This window comes from Ctenopharyngodon idella, chromosome 8, assembly GCF_019924925.1.
Source record: "Ctenopharyngodon idella isolate HZGC_01 chromosome 8, HZGC01, whole genome shotgun sequence".
Lineage (NCBI taxonomy): Eukaryota > Metazoa > Chordata > Actinopteri > Cypriniformes > Xenocyprididae > Ctenopharyngodon > Ctenopharyngodon idella.
Window position 1 is genome coordinate 27,357,849 of NC_067227.1, and position 17,597 is coordinate 27,375,445.

Consider the following 17,597-nt stretch of genomic DNA (forward strand, 5'->3'; position numbering starts at 1 on the left):
ATAATCTCACTGCCCAGGATTTCTAAACTTGAACGAAAGTTTGGATGGCTCAAGTTCAGAATGGGAAAGGTATCCCGTGGATATAAATCAGTAATCCATCTAGTAAATGCACACCATCTTCTCAAAAACACATTCCTCATCAAAAACAAAGTGCTTCAACAATACCTGACATTACATTTCTAAGGCTGTTTCTTCATCCCGGAGGCAGATCCTTTCAGATTTGAATAAAACACAGAAAGCATTGTTTTGAAAAATTCAACAGTTTGGCAATGATACAAAAAACATTTATTTTTACACTGCTGAGCTACAGAGAAGCCACAGAGTCACTTTAATATATACATGTTTTAAAAAAGACCTACTTGCATTGCTAAAATGAAATAAAAAAAGATAGAAATGACAGGAAAAAAACTAAAAATGAACTTTCACCAAATTATAAGACCCCCTTCGGTCTATACGATAAATGAAATAGTCAATTAGCCCTGATCAGTTGTAATAAGATACTGAATGAATACTCCAGTGATGTTTAAATCGGTATTCTAAGATGTGACCTATCCAAAACATGAAAATGGAGACAGATAGTAGGCAAACCTGACTGGACTTCTATCAAACAATGAATGATTACTAAAAGGAAAAAACAAAAACAAAAATAAAACAAGAAATTACTCAAATTATTGTAGGTTTGATCATTTTCATATGTTGCACATGAAAGTTCAGGTGACTTGCAATGTATGACAGCTGCAGGATAGTTTTTACATACATGAATTCAATGGAAAACATCTGGGCAAAGACAACCAAGAAGTTTAAATACAAAAAAAAAAAAAAAAAAAAAAAAAAAAGCATCAACCATCGGATGAATGCATTTGAAATAGCTAGTCAAAGTTGAACACAAATGTCTGGTATAATTATGCCGTTATGATGATACTGTATATCCAAAATATTCTCAAAAGACCATCTATTCAAGCTGCCAGACAGTTGAAGCTGGCTGTTGCTGAAGTAAACAGCAGGACTTGTTAAGTTTACATGTGGCACTGCCATTGACTATCAATCTGGCAAACAGAAGTGAAATTTCCGGTCTTTTTTTTCCTGTCACATTTTTCGTGTCATTGCTTAGCTTTTTTGAGAATGGTTCCCACTGCTGAGATGACTGTGGTCTTGGTGCCGCTGGCTGTTGTGGTCACAGAGACGACTCCAGGGAGAGTGGCAGTGGTGGTGAGGAGGGCGGGTTGTGCCAGAGACACTGGCACTGCTGAGTCCCACTTGCTCTTCCTCTTCTGGGCATCTGAAGGGTCATAGAACATAGGTTTAATTCAACTAGAACTAATGGTACTAACAAACAAAGACCGAATTATAATTCTACATATGTAGGGCTGTCACAATTGTGTAATCACAAAGGCTGCAATGCAGTTATATATTTATTATACTGCGCATATATTTATTTATGTTTATATTATGTATATTACATTATTTTAACAGTGTTGTTCAATAAAACCATATGATTACTTGCTTTTGATACTTTATTTGAACAAATTATTATTGCCTCTTTATTATATCTATGCTTTTAAGTCATTTTAAAAGGTGATTGTTCACTTAGATCTATTTAAAAAAAATTTTTTTACTTGATTAATCTTAAAAAAAACAACAAAAAAAAACAACAACAACCGATTACTCCCTTACCAAAATAATCATTATTGACGGCCCTAAACATGCATTTCATGATGAAGAAATTAGAAATGGCTTATGCAACTATTATCAAAGTGGCGACACACTATGAATAAAGAAATATACTGACTGATGTCATCTTTTATAAATGCTGAATAATACAATTGGAAAAAAAAAAAACATTATATATATATATATATATACATACACACACACACACACACACAGTGGCAAGAAAAAGTTTGTGAACCCCTTGCAGAATCTGTAAAAATGTGCAAAATTTTAACAAAATAAGAGATCATACAAAATGCATGTTATTTTTCATTTAGTACTGTCCTGAGTAAGATATTTTACATAAAAGATGTTTACATATAATCCATAAGACAAAAAAATAGCTGAATTTATTACAATGACCCAGTTCAAAAGTTTGTGAACCCTTGATTCTTAATACCGTGTGTGGTTACCTGGATGATCTACGACTGTTTTTTTGTTTTGTGATGGTTGTTCACGAGTCTCTTGTTTGTTCTGAGCAGTTAAACTGAGCTCTGTTCTTCAGAAAAAAATCTCCAGGTCCTGCAGATTCTTCAGTTTTCCACCATCTTTTGCATATTTGAACCCTTTACAGCAGTGACTGAATGATTTTCAGATCCATTTCATCACACTGAGGACAACTGAGGGACTCAAACACAACTATTAAAAGAGGTTCAAACATTCACTGATGCATTAAGAGTCGGGGGGCGAAAAATGAAGAGGTCCAAATTTTTCTTATTTCGCTTGAATATCATTTTTTTCATTTAGTACTGCCCTTCGAAAGCAACAGAAAATACTTGCATGTTTCCTGGAAGACAAATTAAGTACAATTTACCTTGATCTTTAAATTCCAAATGTTTTCACCCCCCGTCTATTAATGCATCGTGTTTCCTTCTGAAGCATCAGTGAATGTTTGAACCTTTTTTAATAGTTGTGTTTGAGTCCCTCAGTTGTCCTCAGTGTGAAAAGACAGATCTCAAAATCATTCAGTCACTGCTGTAAAGGGTTCAAATATGCAAAAAATGCTGGAAAACTGAAGAATCTGCAGGACCTGGATATATATATTATATATTATATATTATATATATATATATATATATATATATATATATATATATATATATATAAGTAAAGCCTGAAACCTATGGGTGTTTTCACACTTGAAATAAATTATTATTTGATAAATAGGATAAAAAAGACTTTTTTTTTTTTTTTTAAAGTAATATAGTATTTTTTCAACAATAAAACTAGTGGTCAAATAGATTAATCGCATCCAAAAATAAAAGTTGGTGTTCACATAATATGTGTGTGTACTGTGTATAATTTATTTTATATATATATATATATATATATATATATATATATATATATATATATTTTTTTTTTTTTTTTTTTTTTTTTTACACACACACACACACACACTATATACATGCTTAAATATATATACATGAATGTGTGTGTATTTATATATACATAATTATAAACAGTACACACATATATTATGTAAACACTAGAGCTATTAGAACTAATATAATAGAACTACAGAATATTTATGTTGCAATTTCCTCACTTTAAAATTTTAAAGCCCTCATTTTTGCATCAAACACTAAATCATGCATTGTACCTGTGGATGAGGCAGTTGTTGTGTTTGTGGCCAGAGCTGCTGCATTAGTAGCCGTGCCTTTTTTGGTGCCCGTCACAAACTCAATCTAAAGACACATGGGTAAAATAAAAAAAAACATTGTAACCATCAGTGAGGTTTTGGCCCATACAGAACAAACTTTTTAATATAATTTAAAAGAAAAAAATAAAATAAATAATAGGTGGAGTGCCTCAGGGTTTTAACCTTGGTCTTTTCCTTTTTGGCTTTTTCCAGCTTGTCCATCTCTGCCTTCTGAGCTTTGGCTTTGGAGAGGACAACACACAAATGGTTAACAAATGTAGTCAATTTAATCCATATGAGTTGAAATGTCAAATCTAATTTCAAGCAAAACATACCCAGTGCCTCATAATACGAATCCTCTGACCAGCCATGGGGGTCAAACATATCCTATAAAGAAGTAAACACAAAAAGTTATATTTTACAAAACAGAATTTGTGTTTACATGGTATAAACAGGTAAGCATTACATACTTTTGGATAATTGGTTCCAAGTTCGTCAATTCCACAGAACTGGATTAGCTTCTCATAAATACTATAAAACACAAACACATTATTAGGTTGCAAACAAATAAAACAGTATCAAAATATAATCTGCTTTAGGTTATGTCTGGTGCATGGTGGGTCATTAACACTTGTTATCTTCAGACCTTGGATTGCGAAACTCCTTCTTCTTTTGAATATGGCTGTTTGTATCAAAGTCTCCATGAAGCTTCCGCTCGTAAAGCTTAAAGATCTTTTCCTGCAAACAGAAATTGATATTACGTCCATGTATGATCTTGCTAAACGAACAAATTGTCTAGTTTTTATTTTAAATGCTAGTTGATGTAAAATGTGCACTACAAAACAAGAAAAATACTGCTGCTTTGCTCCAAGTGTTGTGAGACACTAAGAATGAATAAAGTCTTTGTGCGACTGTGAGTTTCTAGAACTAGAGGGCTGATTTTTGACAACCGGACTCCAAGAAGCACTTGGAGATGTGCCATTTTCAGTTTTCCTTCACATTCCAAGAAGTCAAATAAATTGAAGTCCTTTGTTGATAGTTAAGACATTGATCTTACTTCATTTGTACAAAATGTACTACAAGAAAGTTAGCAGGAAGACCAAGTGAGGTGTATAAGGGAATGAGGATCATGTCTGAGCAGCGATAAAAGCATAGCCACAAGGACAGGATATTCATCATGACGTGAAAAGCACAGCCCATCTATCAGTACTTGGCTGTATGATACTGAGTGTGAAAACCACACCCGTGTACACCTGCCCCAACAGCTCACGAGAGACAGAGCTACAACAGGAAGTGGTACGATTAACAAGAATTTTACAATGAGATATGAATAAATATTAACAAACCACATTCTTCTAAAGAAATAGGCTCAAATATGACCTTAGCATTAACATAGTTTTGAAATCATTGACCTCAAATGTTCACACCCCTGGACATGTGCTGACAGCATACAAGTTGCATGATTTAGGGTGAAATGCCAGTCCTTACCCCCAGGTGAGGCAAAACACCTGAAAGACTGACACCCACAACCTTCCACCCCCTTAAGCCCGCACCCACCCCCACCCCACCCCCAGTGCCACACCTTGAGATAAAACATGCCAGCCAGGATCTTGAACATGTGGTCTAAAGACATTGCCAAGAACTAAAACAATGAACTTCTATGATCTCTTTCTCTCTTTTTATGACTGTTGACAAGGAGTAGCAGTCCAACTAAAACAGAGCCGCTGAGAGAATGTTTTTCAGCTGGTGTACGGAGAGAGAAAAAAATAAAGTAAAAAATTACACTATTTATTTGTATGAACAGTCTGTATTGTTTTAGCCAGTGTTATTTTAATTTAATTAAGATACTATTATAATTTTCAAATCAATACTACTACGAATTAGTTTTTATATTTTCTGTTTTCATTTTAATTTGTTAAATTTTTAGTAATTTTGTTACTTGTTTTTTTATTGCTGTATGTCTATATAATTTATAAGTTTTAGTAATTTTAGTACATCAAGGTTAAACTAAATGTGACCCTGGACCACAAAACCAGTCATAAGTCACGGGTATATTTGTAGCAATAGCCAACAATGCATTGAATGAGTCAAAATTATCAATTTTTCTTTTATGCCAAAAATCATTAGGATATTAAGTAAAGATCATGTTCCATGACGATATTTTGTAAATTTCCTATTTGTGAGTGGATATGCGTTGCTAAGGACTTCATTTGGACAACTTTAAAGGCGATTTTCTCAATATTTAGATTTTTTATCTCGGCCAAATACTGCCCTATCCTAACAAATCATACATCAATAGAAAGCTTATTTATTAGCTTTCAGATGATGTATAAATCTCAATTTCAAAAAATTGACCCTTATGATTGGTTTTGTGGTCCAGTGTCACAAATGAATTTTTTTTTCTTGGCAAATAGCTGAAATTCAATCTTTTTATATATATATTTTGTTTAAGTTATGTTTATTTTATTTTAAGTAATGAATTTTTTTTATGCTTTTAGTTAACCCAGATTTTAGCATCTGATTCACTAAAGTATTTAAGCAAATAAAATTAACTTTATACTGATGATGACCTAAATACTCCTAAAATAGCATGATAATACTATTGGCATAAAGTCAGGTCTACTTCGCAGAATACACCCTGAACTAACAATGAGAAATAATTTTTGTTAATATTAGTTAATAAAAAAATAAGATTGTTCAAGGTAGTTTACAGTGCATTAACTAATGTTAACAGACACAACCTTTTATGTTAAAAATGCATTAGTATATGTTGAAATTAGCTTTACCTAAGATTAATAAATGCTGTAGAAGAATTGTTCATTGTTAATTCATGTTAACAAATGAGATCTTATTGTAAAGTGTTACAGAAGAGGCCATCTGACTGATATTTAAATTGACCATCTACTTTTTAACGTCATGTTTATGTACAAATTTGAAATGATTGTACAGCAGTCTATCATCAAAGTCAATAAGCGCTCATTCAAATAATCATGCAACAATTTGCACAAAAGAATCTACTAACAACAAAAAAATGAGTGGAAAATGTGTTGACTGCTGTCAAAAATTCTGTATGTCCAAAAGTCATTGGTTGCGTTCTGATTTTTCACAAAGGATCTCATTTATTACTAAAAGGACCTCACAAACACGTTATCAGTGCAGCAGTTTTTAACACAGCTTTTCGTGTAAAGACGTGACTCCTGGAAATTGCATAACAGCCAACCAATCAGATTAGAATTGATTTTGGCCTTCTCTTATCAATTGTTTGTGCAATATGCATAAGCCTGTGAATGGTCAGCGGACAAGCCGTGTGATAGCTGCTGAGACTAGCATCCATCAAAAACAAGTGCTGTGAAGATTTCTCTCACTGGACCCCATGGCAGCAAGTCAAGAACATCTCAAATAGAACAGAGCAACAATCTCACTTGCAGATGACTGGAACAACGCCCAGCAGGTTCAGGAGGAATTCTGATCTCGTCAGGAGACATGTTCCGAACCTTCTCCGAAAACTGTGCTGTAAAGAAGAGAAAAAAAAATTATAATTTGAAGACAGTAAATACATGTATATCGTAATTTACCTTAGAGCATAAACGGGTATGCTGCAACAGAGTAATGACAGTAAGTCATACGCTCATAAAAAAAGCAAAAAAATTCTCTCAAGAAAACGTAGTTGTGGTTGCCAATCCAAACATGTTGCTAAAGTGTTCTGGGTGGTCTTTGTATGCATAAAGTGTATGTTTGTATATTTATTTATTTATTTGTTTGTATTAAGGGTGTAACGTTACATGTATTTGTCCCGAACCATCAAGGTTCGGTGCATACAGTCAGACAATGAATACAGTCAGTCACAGGCAATTCACACTCCAATCCAGAAAGGGGCGCAAGTGGTAATGCAATGCTGCTTGCTAACTGCCACAACAAGAAAAAGTGCAAAAGAAGAACAACAGATACGTTTACGTGTAATCTCTCAACCAGTCTTTTAACCGCAGAAAGACATCAATAAAACAGCTTGAGAATAATATTTTATGTAGCATTACATTTACCTCAGGCAAGTCGTTTAGTGTCCACAGCATGTTAGTTCACTAGTGAAATGAACTCTATAGGGGAGAATTTCACTAAATATATGCACTATATTAGCTTGTATATTCATTATATTTACTTTACCTGTAAAAAAACAATGTCTTTATTTAATATATGTTTAAATGAATTTGTCATGAAAACAACTTATGACAGTAGCTGTGTAACTGATCATATTTCAAAAATAATTGAAAAAAAAAAAAAAAAAAAAAAAAAAAGTGCCTTGTGCGCAATTTACGTTGTTTTTATTTTTTTTATTTGAGTGCTGATTATTACATCTAAAAATAAACAGCAACTGAATTTAATAGTTTGGGCTCTGTTGTTAATTGTAACCTTTAATATTATAGTAATGTGCAAGAGCAATTTTTTTTGGTATATTTTTTAAATAAAATAAAACGCAAACTTAGATAAGCTTATATGTTGTGCAGTTACATCATTTTTCTTTGATATAAAATTTTACATTTCATGCAAAGGAAAATTGTTAACTTAAAAAAGGAGCACATACTAAAAACCATTAAAAAAAAACAAAAAAACAAAGAACATCCTTCTCCCATCAGCGGTATGAGGTTTCCAAACACAAACATTCTGGATTCCGTAAGCAACTTTAACCTCAAGCTATATTTCATTTTCACATTTTTAAAATAACACTGAATGACTACAATTTCGTAAGCATTCACAAGAACTGTGTTTTTGTATTTTTTCTTTATTCCCTCAAACTAGAAGTGTCTATCAGCAGTCTTTGTCAGACATTTCTGGAGCAAATTACGGAGAAATGGAATTTGTGGTTGCGTATACATGCAGCAGTGAACACTGTTCAAACCATACTGGTTGGAACAGGCCACTGGCGAATTCCCTTTCACCTCACCTCCTCTCTTCTCAAGCCCACACACCCTTCCTCCCCCATCTGCCTCTCTCACACCCCCTGGCTGCTGTTCTGGGCAGGTCTGAGGCAGCGACTGTGGGCCACAACATGCCTCCATTTGTTAAAACACATGACAAACACACACACAGAAGCAGGGAAGGGCTGGGTGGGGCACTCTAGATGTGGCACACTTCCCAAAGCAATGCACAGACACACACACACAGACATAAACATGTAGAAACAGGCCCTCTAGCGATGGAAATTTGCAGAGGTAGGTCGGAATTTCGGAAAGGTAAAAGCATTTTTCAGCCAGGGCTGCCTTACGTAAACTGAACATTTGAGAACAACCCTGTGGCAAAACAGATCATGCACACCTGTAAAGCTGCTCTAAAGAGAAAGAGGTAGAAAAGAATATAATACACAGATAGCATTTAAAATGATCACATTCACTATTATTATTGCTCATACTTATGGTTAAGGATTTTAGAAACTCATAATCCTGAGTACTAAAAGTTGACTCATAATTCCTACCATAAATGATACCTCAAATTGTTCAGCTTCTCGAGGCGACATACTTTAGGACAAGTAATCAGACTTGCATTTTTTCACCTGGTGGATGTTAAAAAAAAAGGGGAAAAAAAAAGTCCCATAGACTTACATTTAAGAAAAACCTCAAACATGTGAAACTTTTTCAGTGACCTTGGTTCTAGAAAGATTTTTCCTATTCTTATAAGGTGAATAAAAAACTTTGATTTGAAGCAAAAATCGGACAATAAATTTGAAAATTGGACAAAAAGGTTAATTGCCCTAATGAGAGAAAGAACTAGAATCCCATGAAGCATTATATATAGCTAAGCACCTAGGAACCACCCAGAACACCTTAGCAACTAGGGCTGGGTATTGACACAAATTTCACGATTCAATTCAATTTTGATTCACAAGCTTGCGATTAAATTCGATTCAGATTCAATTTGATATCAATTTTTCTAGATATTGTATATAAGCTGTTTTATTGACGTCTTTTTGTGGTTGAAACCTGATTGAGCGATTAGTCGTACAATTTCTTTTAACATACCTTCTGATGTTCATTCATGTTTATTTCATGCTGTAACAAGTAGTAAAGCGAAAGAGATGATCCAGTAATGACACATGCGCTTCTTGCTGCTGCTTCGTTTGATCTGAGGCAGCAACAGTGATCTGCCATACCACATTAAAGAGTGCCAAAACAGTATTTATTGTTTGAATTTCGTAAATAAAATGGGACAGAATTTGAAATCTGAGACTTTGTTTTATATCAAAAGTAACAAAGCACAAAGCTTATTTAACAAAGTTATGTTCATTCATCAACTGTAAACGGTATAGACTAAATGATAAAATCTTGATCATTTAAGAATCAATATCGATTAAAATCAAGAAATCAGTATTTTTTACCCAACCCTATTAGCAACAGCAAAGCAAAGCCATGGCAGTTACCTAGAACAAAGGCAAACTCATGTTTTCTTAGAAAACGTAAAAACTTTGGTATAAAATTGTCAGTTTACAGGACTTTGTGATTGTATTTGTGGCTGTCATGGATTCAACTGTAGTTGGTCTAAAAGCGGTGTTTTATAAAGCATTCACGCATGTCTTAATAATTACAGTGTGATTAGAGTAAATGTGGTAGCAGCAGGCAGCAAGTGTGCGCAGGAATGTTGGCAAGACAGGGGTCTTCTATAAAACCCCTAAAATCCCCACTGTTGCTCTTAACCCAGGTTTCTTATTCTTGATTTGATTTGCAGTGTGATTTTAGCTGACTTTTGAGCAATAGATCTCTCCTCGTGGCTCTTTTTTTGTCATTTCCTCTCCATCAGAGTAATCATGCGTTGACTGTAAGTGACTCATTTCTTAGGCATCTTGAGAGCTCTGTGTCCACCCAAACAAGTGGCACCATCACACACACAGCCCATACACCAACTCCAATCTCAGAAAGACTCAAAAAAGAGAAGGAGGGAAAATTAGAGCCTAATCTAAAGCTCTTCTGTCTCCCAACCACAAAGCAAATCTTTGACTCTCCAGCAAGACCTTCCTTTCTATTCTGATCTTTTCACATTTTAATGTGAAGAAAAACAAGACAAAGTGGAACGTTCAGTTACTCGCCCAAATGTCTTGTTTACTGTAACTCCCTACAATTGTAAAAGTAGAATAGTGCATCAGAAAGATATGTGGCATTAAATACAGTTTTTATACACAAGTTTGGGGGCCCAAACTTCTAGTGCAGGCTGCATGTATTACGTTGTTTATAATGTTGCACATTACGAGGTTTTCATGAAGACTGTACTCTCTTTTTATATTTTTGCTGTGTTCAGGACATGTGATTTCAAGATGACAACACATGACATTTTACTCTGAGCTGGGAATTATGTATGTCTATGGCACTATCAATGCCTAAACAAATGTGCAGCAGTCAAGTGGTAGAGCGGTCATGTGGTAAAAGTAGGAGCTCTCAGAAAATTTCCAGTTTACAAGTTGTAATTACGAGTTGTATTTAAAGTTGAAATCTTGTGATTACGGTAATTATGACATGGCGTGAATATCTTTTATATCAGGCTGTAATAATAATATTAAATAGATATTAAAGCCGACGTACAATATTTTAAAACAATTTCCTATTGCAGTGGTTTGGGAAACTCATTTTAGCCTTTACATTCAGTCCTGCTAATGGCACATATTTGCAATTGTTCAAAGCATATTTGAACAGCTTTAAGCAAAAAAAAAAAAAGAATATTTTTGTTTAAATTTGCTAATTAAATTTATTTTTTAAAACTTTGTAAAGCACATAAATTGTAGTCCAATTGGCTAATGTTCTGTTGCTAATGTTATTAATTTTTAGCCTTTTGTTTGTATTACTTGATCAACTTGCAAAATATAATGACAGTCCTAAATCAGATGTCATTGATGACTTTAGAAAGTGATGATCCTGATGTCTCACTATAATCAAACTAATATCACACAGAGTTGCCATAAAACAAAACTGAAGCAATCCAACCTGGATCACTCATTTCCTGGGCATGGCCAAGATACACAAACACACACCTCAGCCACATTCTGACAAAGCACTTGCACCATGTTGACTGAAGCACAAACACACATCAATCCTTTCTACCATATCCAAGCAAAGTTTGGAAAGATATTTTACCTAAAGATGAGGAAATGGTTGATTAATTTTGGTTACTTACCAACAAGCTCATTGGGGTCCTTAACCTCCACTTCCAGGACATCCTATAATAGAAGAAACGGTCAAACACGCATATTGAAAATCAACTGAAAATCATTTAATTTTGTATGTGCTTTTAAGTAAACTTGTACATCTACATAAGATAAATTATGATAAACCAAGAGATATATTGTTAAAACCATTTAATCAGATGATATTGCCTATTTTGGCATTGTCAGCATCAACTAATAAATGTGCCTGCTTGTTGATTTAACAAAAGTGTTAGCACCCCCTTGTGTCAGCTCCAAAATCTACCAACAGAAGAGCTGAAGTATAAACAGTTTTTTTTTTTTTTTCCCCAAATATTTTTTCCAAGTAAATATAGTGTAAAACAGTTAACGTATATCTTTATACACTACTATTCAGAAGAGAATGGGTTTAATCCTTTGCTGTAGCTTTTAAAACACAAATTGTCTCTCCTGGGAAGCTTAAAAACCAAGGCGTGATGAAATCTGCACCAAAGTGCAAAATCCCTGAATAATAAAACTAGGCTGAAAAATACACTGGGCCTCTATTCACACAATCTCAGATACAGTCACTCAGCAACAGGATGTGCAGATGGAAGAATCGTCTTGTAAAAGCGCCCAAGTAGAAAATGTGTCTAGGACAGCACAGAGAGAGACAGATGACTCACTGAGAGATGAATCTCTTGTAGCCAAAAGCGCAAATCCTAACAACAGTCCTTTCACTTGAAACCCCACTACGACAAAACAATGTTAGACACAAAAAAAAAGGACCCATCCATCTCCATTGAAGCAGGGGGCCTGCCTTAAAAGAGGTCTTTTTTATTTAGATTAGCCCAGAAATAGGACCACGGGTTAATGGACCTGCTCCTCACCATTTCATTGTCATGCCCCTGCATGTACTTTAACAACACTGAAGACAAAAAAAATGTCTGAATCATAAAGCTATAAGACAGTTAAGTAAGTGAAGATTACAGTCTGCGTTTAAAAGGAATTGTTACCTTCATGCCATTCCAAACCCATATGCTGTTTTTATTTTTGTAATAGTTGTAAAAAGATTCTTTATAATTCCCCTTTGTGGGCTCTAATGAAAAACACCACCATATGAGTTTGGAACATCAAGAGTGTGAGTAAATGAGAAGTCATTTTGGGGTGAACAACAATCAAGGACAAAAATGAACTGAACCCACATAAAAAGAAAAAGCACTACAAATCTTACAATTGAAAAACATCATTACTAACCAATCATAATTTAATCATTTCATTACAAAACATGTTTTGATGCTCTTATATCATTTAGTGATCATGAAGTACAGCGTTCTCTCTCTGGGGTGTGGCTCTAAATTTATGCAACATCACAAGCTACTATTATGAAAAAGTAATTTCAGTGCATGAAATAACTTGCCACTGCAGTGCTTTGCATATCTGAATTCCTTTTAGATTACTTGGAATTTAGATTCTCGCTATTAATGAGAAATACTGTTCATAAAACAGCAACATAAATGTGTTTTCTGGACACTATCATGAAAGCACCATGTAAATACTACCATTCAAAAGTTTGGGTCAGTAAGATTTTTTTTTTTTTTTTTTTTTTTTTAAGAAATTAATACTTTTTTTTCAGCAAGGATGTATTAAATTGACAGTCAAGACGTTTACATTGTTACAATATATTTTAAATAAATGCTGTTCTATTGAACTTACTATTCAAAGATTCTTTTAAGTTTCTACAAAAATATTACATAACAGCTGTTTTAAACATTGATAATAATAAGAAACGCTTCTTGAGCAGCAAATCAGCATGTTAGAATGATTTCTGAAAGATAAATGTGACACTGAAGTAAAGATGCTGAAAATTCAGCTCTGCCATCACAGGAATACATTTACTGTATTTTCGATCAAATAAAAACATTTAAAAATGTTACCATCCCAAACTTTTGAATGGTAGTGTACATACAGTTATGCTAGTTACTACATATACAGTCCATTAAAAAAAAAAAAAAAAAAAAAAAAAAAAAAAAAAGATTACCATGTTAAGAGTACCATGGTATTATCATCGAATATCATAAAAATATCAAGGTACCAACATAGTACTGTTTTGTAAGGGATAAAAAAAAATAATAAAAATTGACACTGACAGCAGCTTTGTAAATTTCAAATGAACGTACAACAAAAGTACATGTGCAGTGTGCATAAACCTGATGTTCAATAAATAAGCAAAAAAGAAAATTAAGGACATGCTGTACTACTCTCATAAGACCCTTCTCTGCAAGTTCAAACATACATGTTGTTCCTCTGTAGGAGTGATGCTGTTTTCACTTGGTTTGAGACCAATCATAACACTGCAATAAATTGAGTAAGGGTGTGTCTTGAGTTTGATACCCTGAACAGGGAATTTAGGTGGGGTCAAATACCTTCACATCATCTTGGGTCCGTCCTGAGTCCGACTCCTCCTCTTCCTATGAAAACAAAAATGAACAGGGTCACCAAAGCCACATTTACCACAAACCATATTCAAGAGCTCCCCCTTTAGGCATGCAAAGTTTCAACCATGGTTTTCAGAGAATGACTGGGAATTCAGTTCTGACTGTAGACTTTTTCTGATGAATCTAATTATGACGCAGACCGTGGGAAACAGCATCATTCAAATAATCAGAGGTGAATTTAGAGAAAATAAATTAAAATTACCAGAAGAGGGGCAAAAGTAGATTTACTTTTATATCTTTTGATATAAAAAGCAAATTTTGCCAAAAGTACTTACATTATGCCAGTTTCACAGACAAGGCTTAAACTAGCCCTAGACTAAAATGCATGTTTGAGCTGTCTTGACTGAAAGCAACTTGCACTGACTTATCTTAAAATATGTCCGTGCTATTGTTTTGTCTCAAGATGCACACAAGCAATTTTTTTTCCCCCTAAAGGCACATGTATAAAAGCTACTTAAATGACCTAATTCCTGGCTTAATCTAAGCCCTGTCTGTGAAACCAGGCCTTAATGACTAATAATGAGAAAAACTAGATCATAATATTTAATTTAATACAACATGTCAGAGTGTGGCCGCATTATGTAATAGTTTCTAACCTTTGTATGGCACTAATTCTATTACCTGTCAGGAATAATGCGCATTTAAAACAAATGGTAATTTGCCTACACTATAATTATCTATATGTTTATATTTACTAGTAATGACACTGATAACAAAAATAATGGACAATGGAAAATTGATTATTTCAAATTAAGTGAAATAATCAAGTAATCTCAGTAATGTGTGTGTGTGTGTGTGTGTGTGTGTGTGTGTGTGTGTGTGTGTGTGTGTGTGTGTGTGTGTGTGTGTGTTGGGGTGGGACACATGCTAACTGATGACGATTGGTGTGTGACTAGAGATGATAGACCTGCAAAGCATTTTGTTGTAAAGAAATAGTACAGGTTAGTCATACACAAATATAATTTTAAACTGATAATAATGTATGATGCTCCGTGTGTGTGGGTGTGTGTGTTTGTGTGTGTCAGATCATGCGAGTGGAGCATGAGCTCGAACCAGAATACCCTTTGTGACATTTTGGATCGAAAATGTGTGAAATAAGTTCTCTAGTCGACTAGTAGTTGTTCATTTAAGCCATTAGTTGACTAATCAGATTTATATTAGTTTTATTTCTTAAATACTGGAGAGAATAAACCAGAATAATGAGTGTTTACATAATAGCATAAAGCTTGCCATAAAGAACCGGCAAAAGTAATGATTATGAATGTGACAGAAACAGCAAGGAGACATTTTAATTGTTTATTAATAAAGTAATGTTTTCTGAATCAGTGTCGGCTGCAAAGATGAATTAGACATTGCTGACTCTCATCATCTCTGTGGATGCGCTTAGAGAGAAAACGCACATTTCATTCGAATTATATAATCAGAGAGTAGCCTATTCTTTTAGTTTGGAATTATTTCATTTAGAAGTAGACATTTCAATCTTTCTATAGATATATTTCTCATGTGAGGCAAGCAGCCGCTGAGTTTCGGTTCATTTAGCCTATAAGACGCGCTCCAGTTCACGTGCAAGTGATTGCGCCGGCGCCTCCATGTCATGATTATATTGTCACAATATTTGCTTATTTATTAAATCCAGGCAACTGGTTGATGAAACATTGATTAAAATTAAGATACAATTTTTACAAAACGAAATTTACTTTAAAGAATGGCTTTCTACAAAACAAAACTTAATGAAGTGGTCAAAATCATGTCTGACCCACTCCATGTCTCCCGCTATATTGCGCATCTTATGATGTATCCTATATCTTACGCATGCTGTTCACTTTTCATAATCAAATAGATGAATTTAAAACATAACATAGGCCTATTTAAACATAAATATGAAACTATGTTTTCTTTAATGGCTACCAACACGTACAGTACAGAGAAATTTCATGTCGTGAGCAAGAGCGGATCATGAGTCACGAGTCGGATCAAGCATCATTTATTTTTAGACTCATATTTAATATTGGGGGCATCCAAGTTATTTGACATATTCGAATTTTTTTTTAAAAGTAACGCAATAGTTACTTTCCCTGGTAATTAGTTACTTTTATAATGATGTAACTCAGTTACTAACTCAGTTACTATTCGTGAGGAGTAACTAGTAACTATAACTAATTACTTTTTTAAAGTAACGTGTCCAACACTGACAATGAACGACAATATTTTTATTAACCAACGTTAACAAAGATTAATAAATCCTGTAACAAAATTTGCTCATTGTTAGTACATGTTAGTTAATACATTAACTAATGTTAACAAATTAGATCTTATTTTAAAGTGTTAACCAATTTCCTTTGTTACAATTGGATCTAGTCTCCTCAAAATAATTTATTAAAAAAAGACCCTTTAAAAATGTAAAGGATAATTTTTAACGAATAGGAGTCCATGTGAATGTAATGGTCTGACATTTCTAGAAAAACCCTAAACTGAAAGATGTGGTGAAAACTGACTGAATTTCTAGTGCTGTCCTCATCACTATCCTCATTTTCCGAGGGCTTCTCTTCTGCCTCTTCCACACGGCTCACGTCATCCACTCCGTAACTAGCCGACACCAATCCACCATGAGCTTCTGATTCTGCATAACAAAAAGCAACCATTTTCAGTTCCACTGGCCAAGATATTCACAAGAACCAATGTCTTCCATTCCTGATGATATCAAGGGGAGTTACAACATACTACCAGATTTGTTATCATACAAAAATTATCTAAAAATCAAACAATGAAATGTAATAACATTATATAATATAGATTAGAATGAGAGAAACTGAATAAGGAAATTCACAAATACACAAAGACAGAAGTGTTTTCCCACACGGAATAAATGATGAGCCAAAAATACTGTTTGAAAAAAGTGAGAAATGATTTTGAGTTTAATTGGATATAGTTACAACGGTAGCCTATATACTAGAGTTACTAGATATTGTTATTACTGTAAATCCAGAATACATTAATATGAGATATTCTTGATGACATTATAGGTTAACACCAAGTTACCATCGATTTACTGTCGTAACAATGAACGTCACAAGCATAAAGTTACATAAAGTACCAGAAGAACATAGTTAAAAAAAAATCTTTATCATTAAGTCAATAAAATAGGACACAAACCAATAAAGTCTCTTTATGCGTAGTGCCCTCCATGGACAAGTGTTCATCGTAATAATAATCCCGCTTACTATCTAACCATCGAGAAATAGCTGGTTAAGCTCATAACAGTGATATATTTATCCATATAAGCTTTCTACATATAAATATTCGGTCTAATTCACCGCATTTTGTCATTTGCTGTCATTTGCAGAGGGGCTTACGTTAATTTAACCACAACAACAAAGCCATCAATATTACAAATTCCCAGTATTTAAATGCTTTTTCTAACATTGATTAGAGCTTATACCTTGATCATCTGTGTCTGGATCTGAATCCTGCTCTGAATCGTCCCCATAAGCCGCTAGTGAAGAGAGAAGTGCATTCCGTTTACTGCTCGCCATGTTCAGCGCTGGCGCACAATGTTGACGTTACAGTCTATATTCCGTCTGCGCATGCTCGGCGTTTCGAAACGCGCGTC

At 34.0% G+C, this 17,597-nt stretch overlaps 1 protein-coding gene across 1 annotated transcript; it reads right to left on the bottom strand.

Annotated features, from left to right (window-relative positions):
- Window positions 1-262: 262 nt before the first annotated feature.
- On the bottom strand, window positions 263-17,591 carry sap30bp (SAP30 binding protein). The gene is made up of 11 exons (XM_051903014.1): window positions 17,427-17,591; window positions 16,483-16,607; window positions 13,916-13,960; window positions 11,504-11,546; window positions 6,775-6,863; window positions 3,999-4,090; window positions 3,823-3,883; window positions 3,688-3,739; window positions 3,536-3,594; window positions 3,314-3,398; window positions 263-1,279 (listed from the first exon to the last, which is right to left on the bottom strand). The coding sequence occupies exons 1-11, from the start codon at window positions 17,518-17,520 to the stop codon at window positions 1,101-1,103; spliced, it is 924 nt and encodes a 307-aa protein (XP_051758974.1). The 5' UTR covers window positions 17,521-17,591; the 3' UTR covers window positions 263-1,100.
- Between the last annotated feature and the right edge of the window lie 6 nt (window positions 17,592-17,597).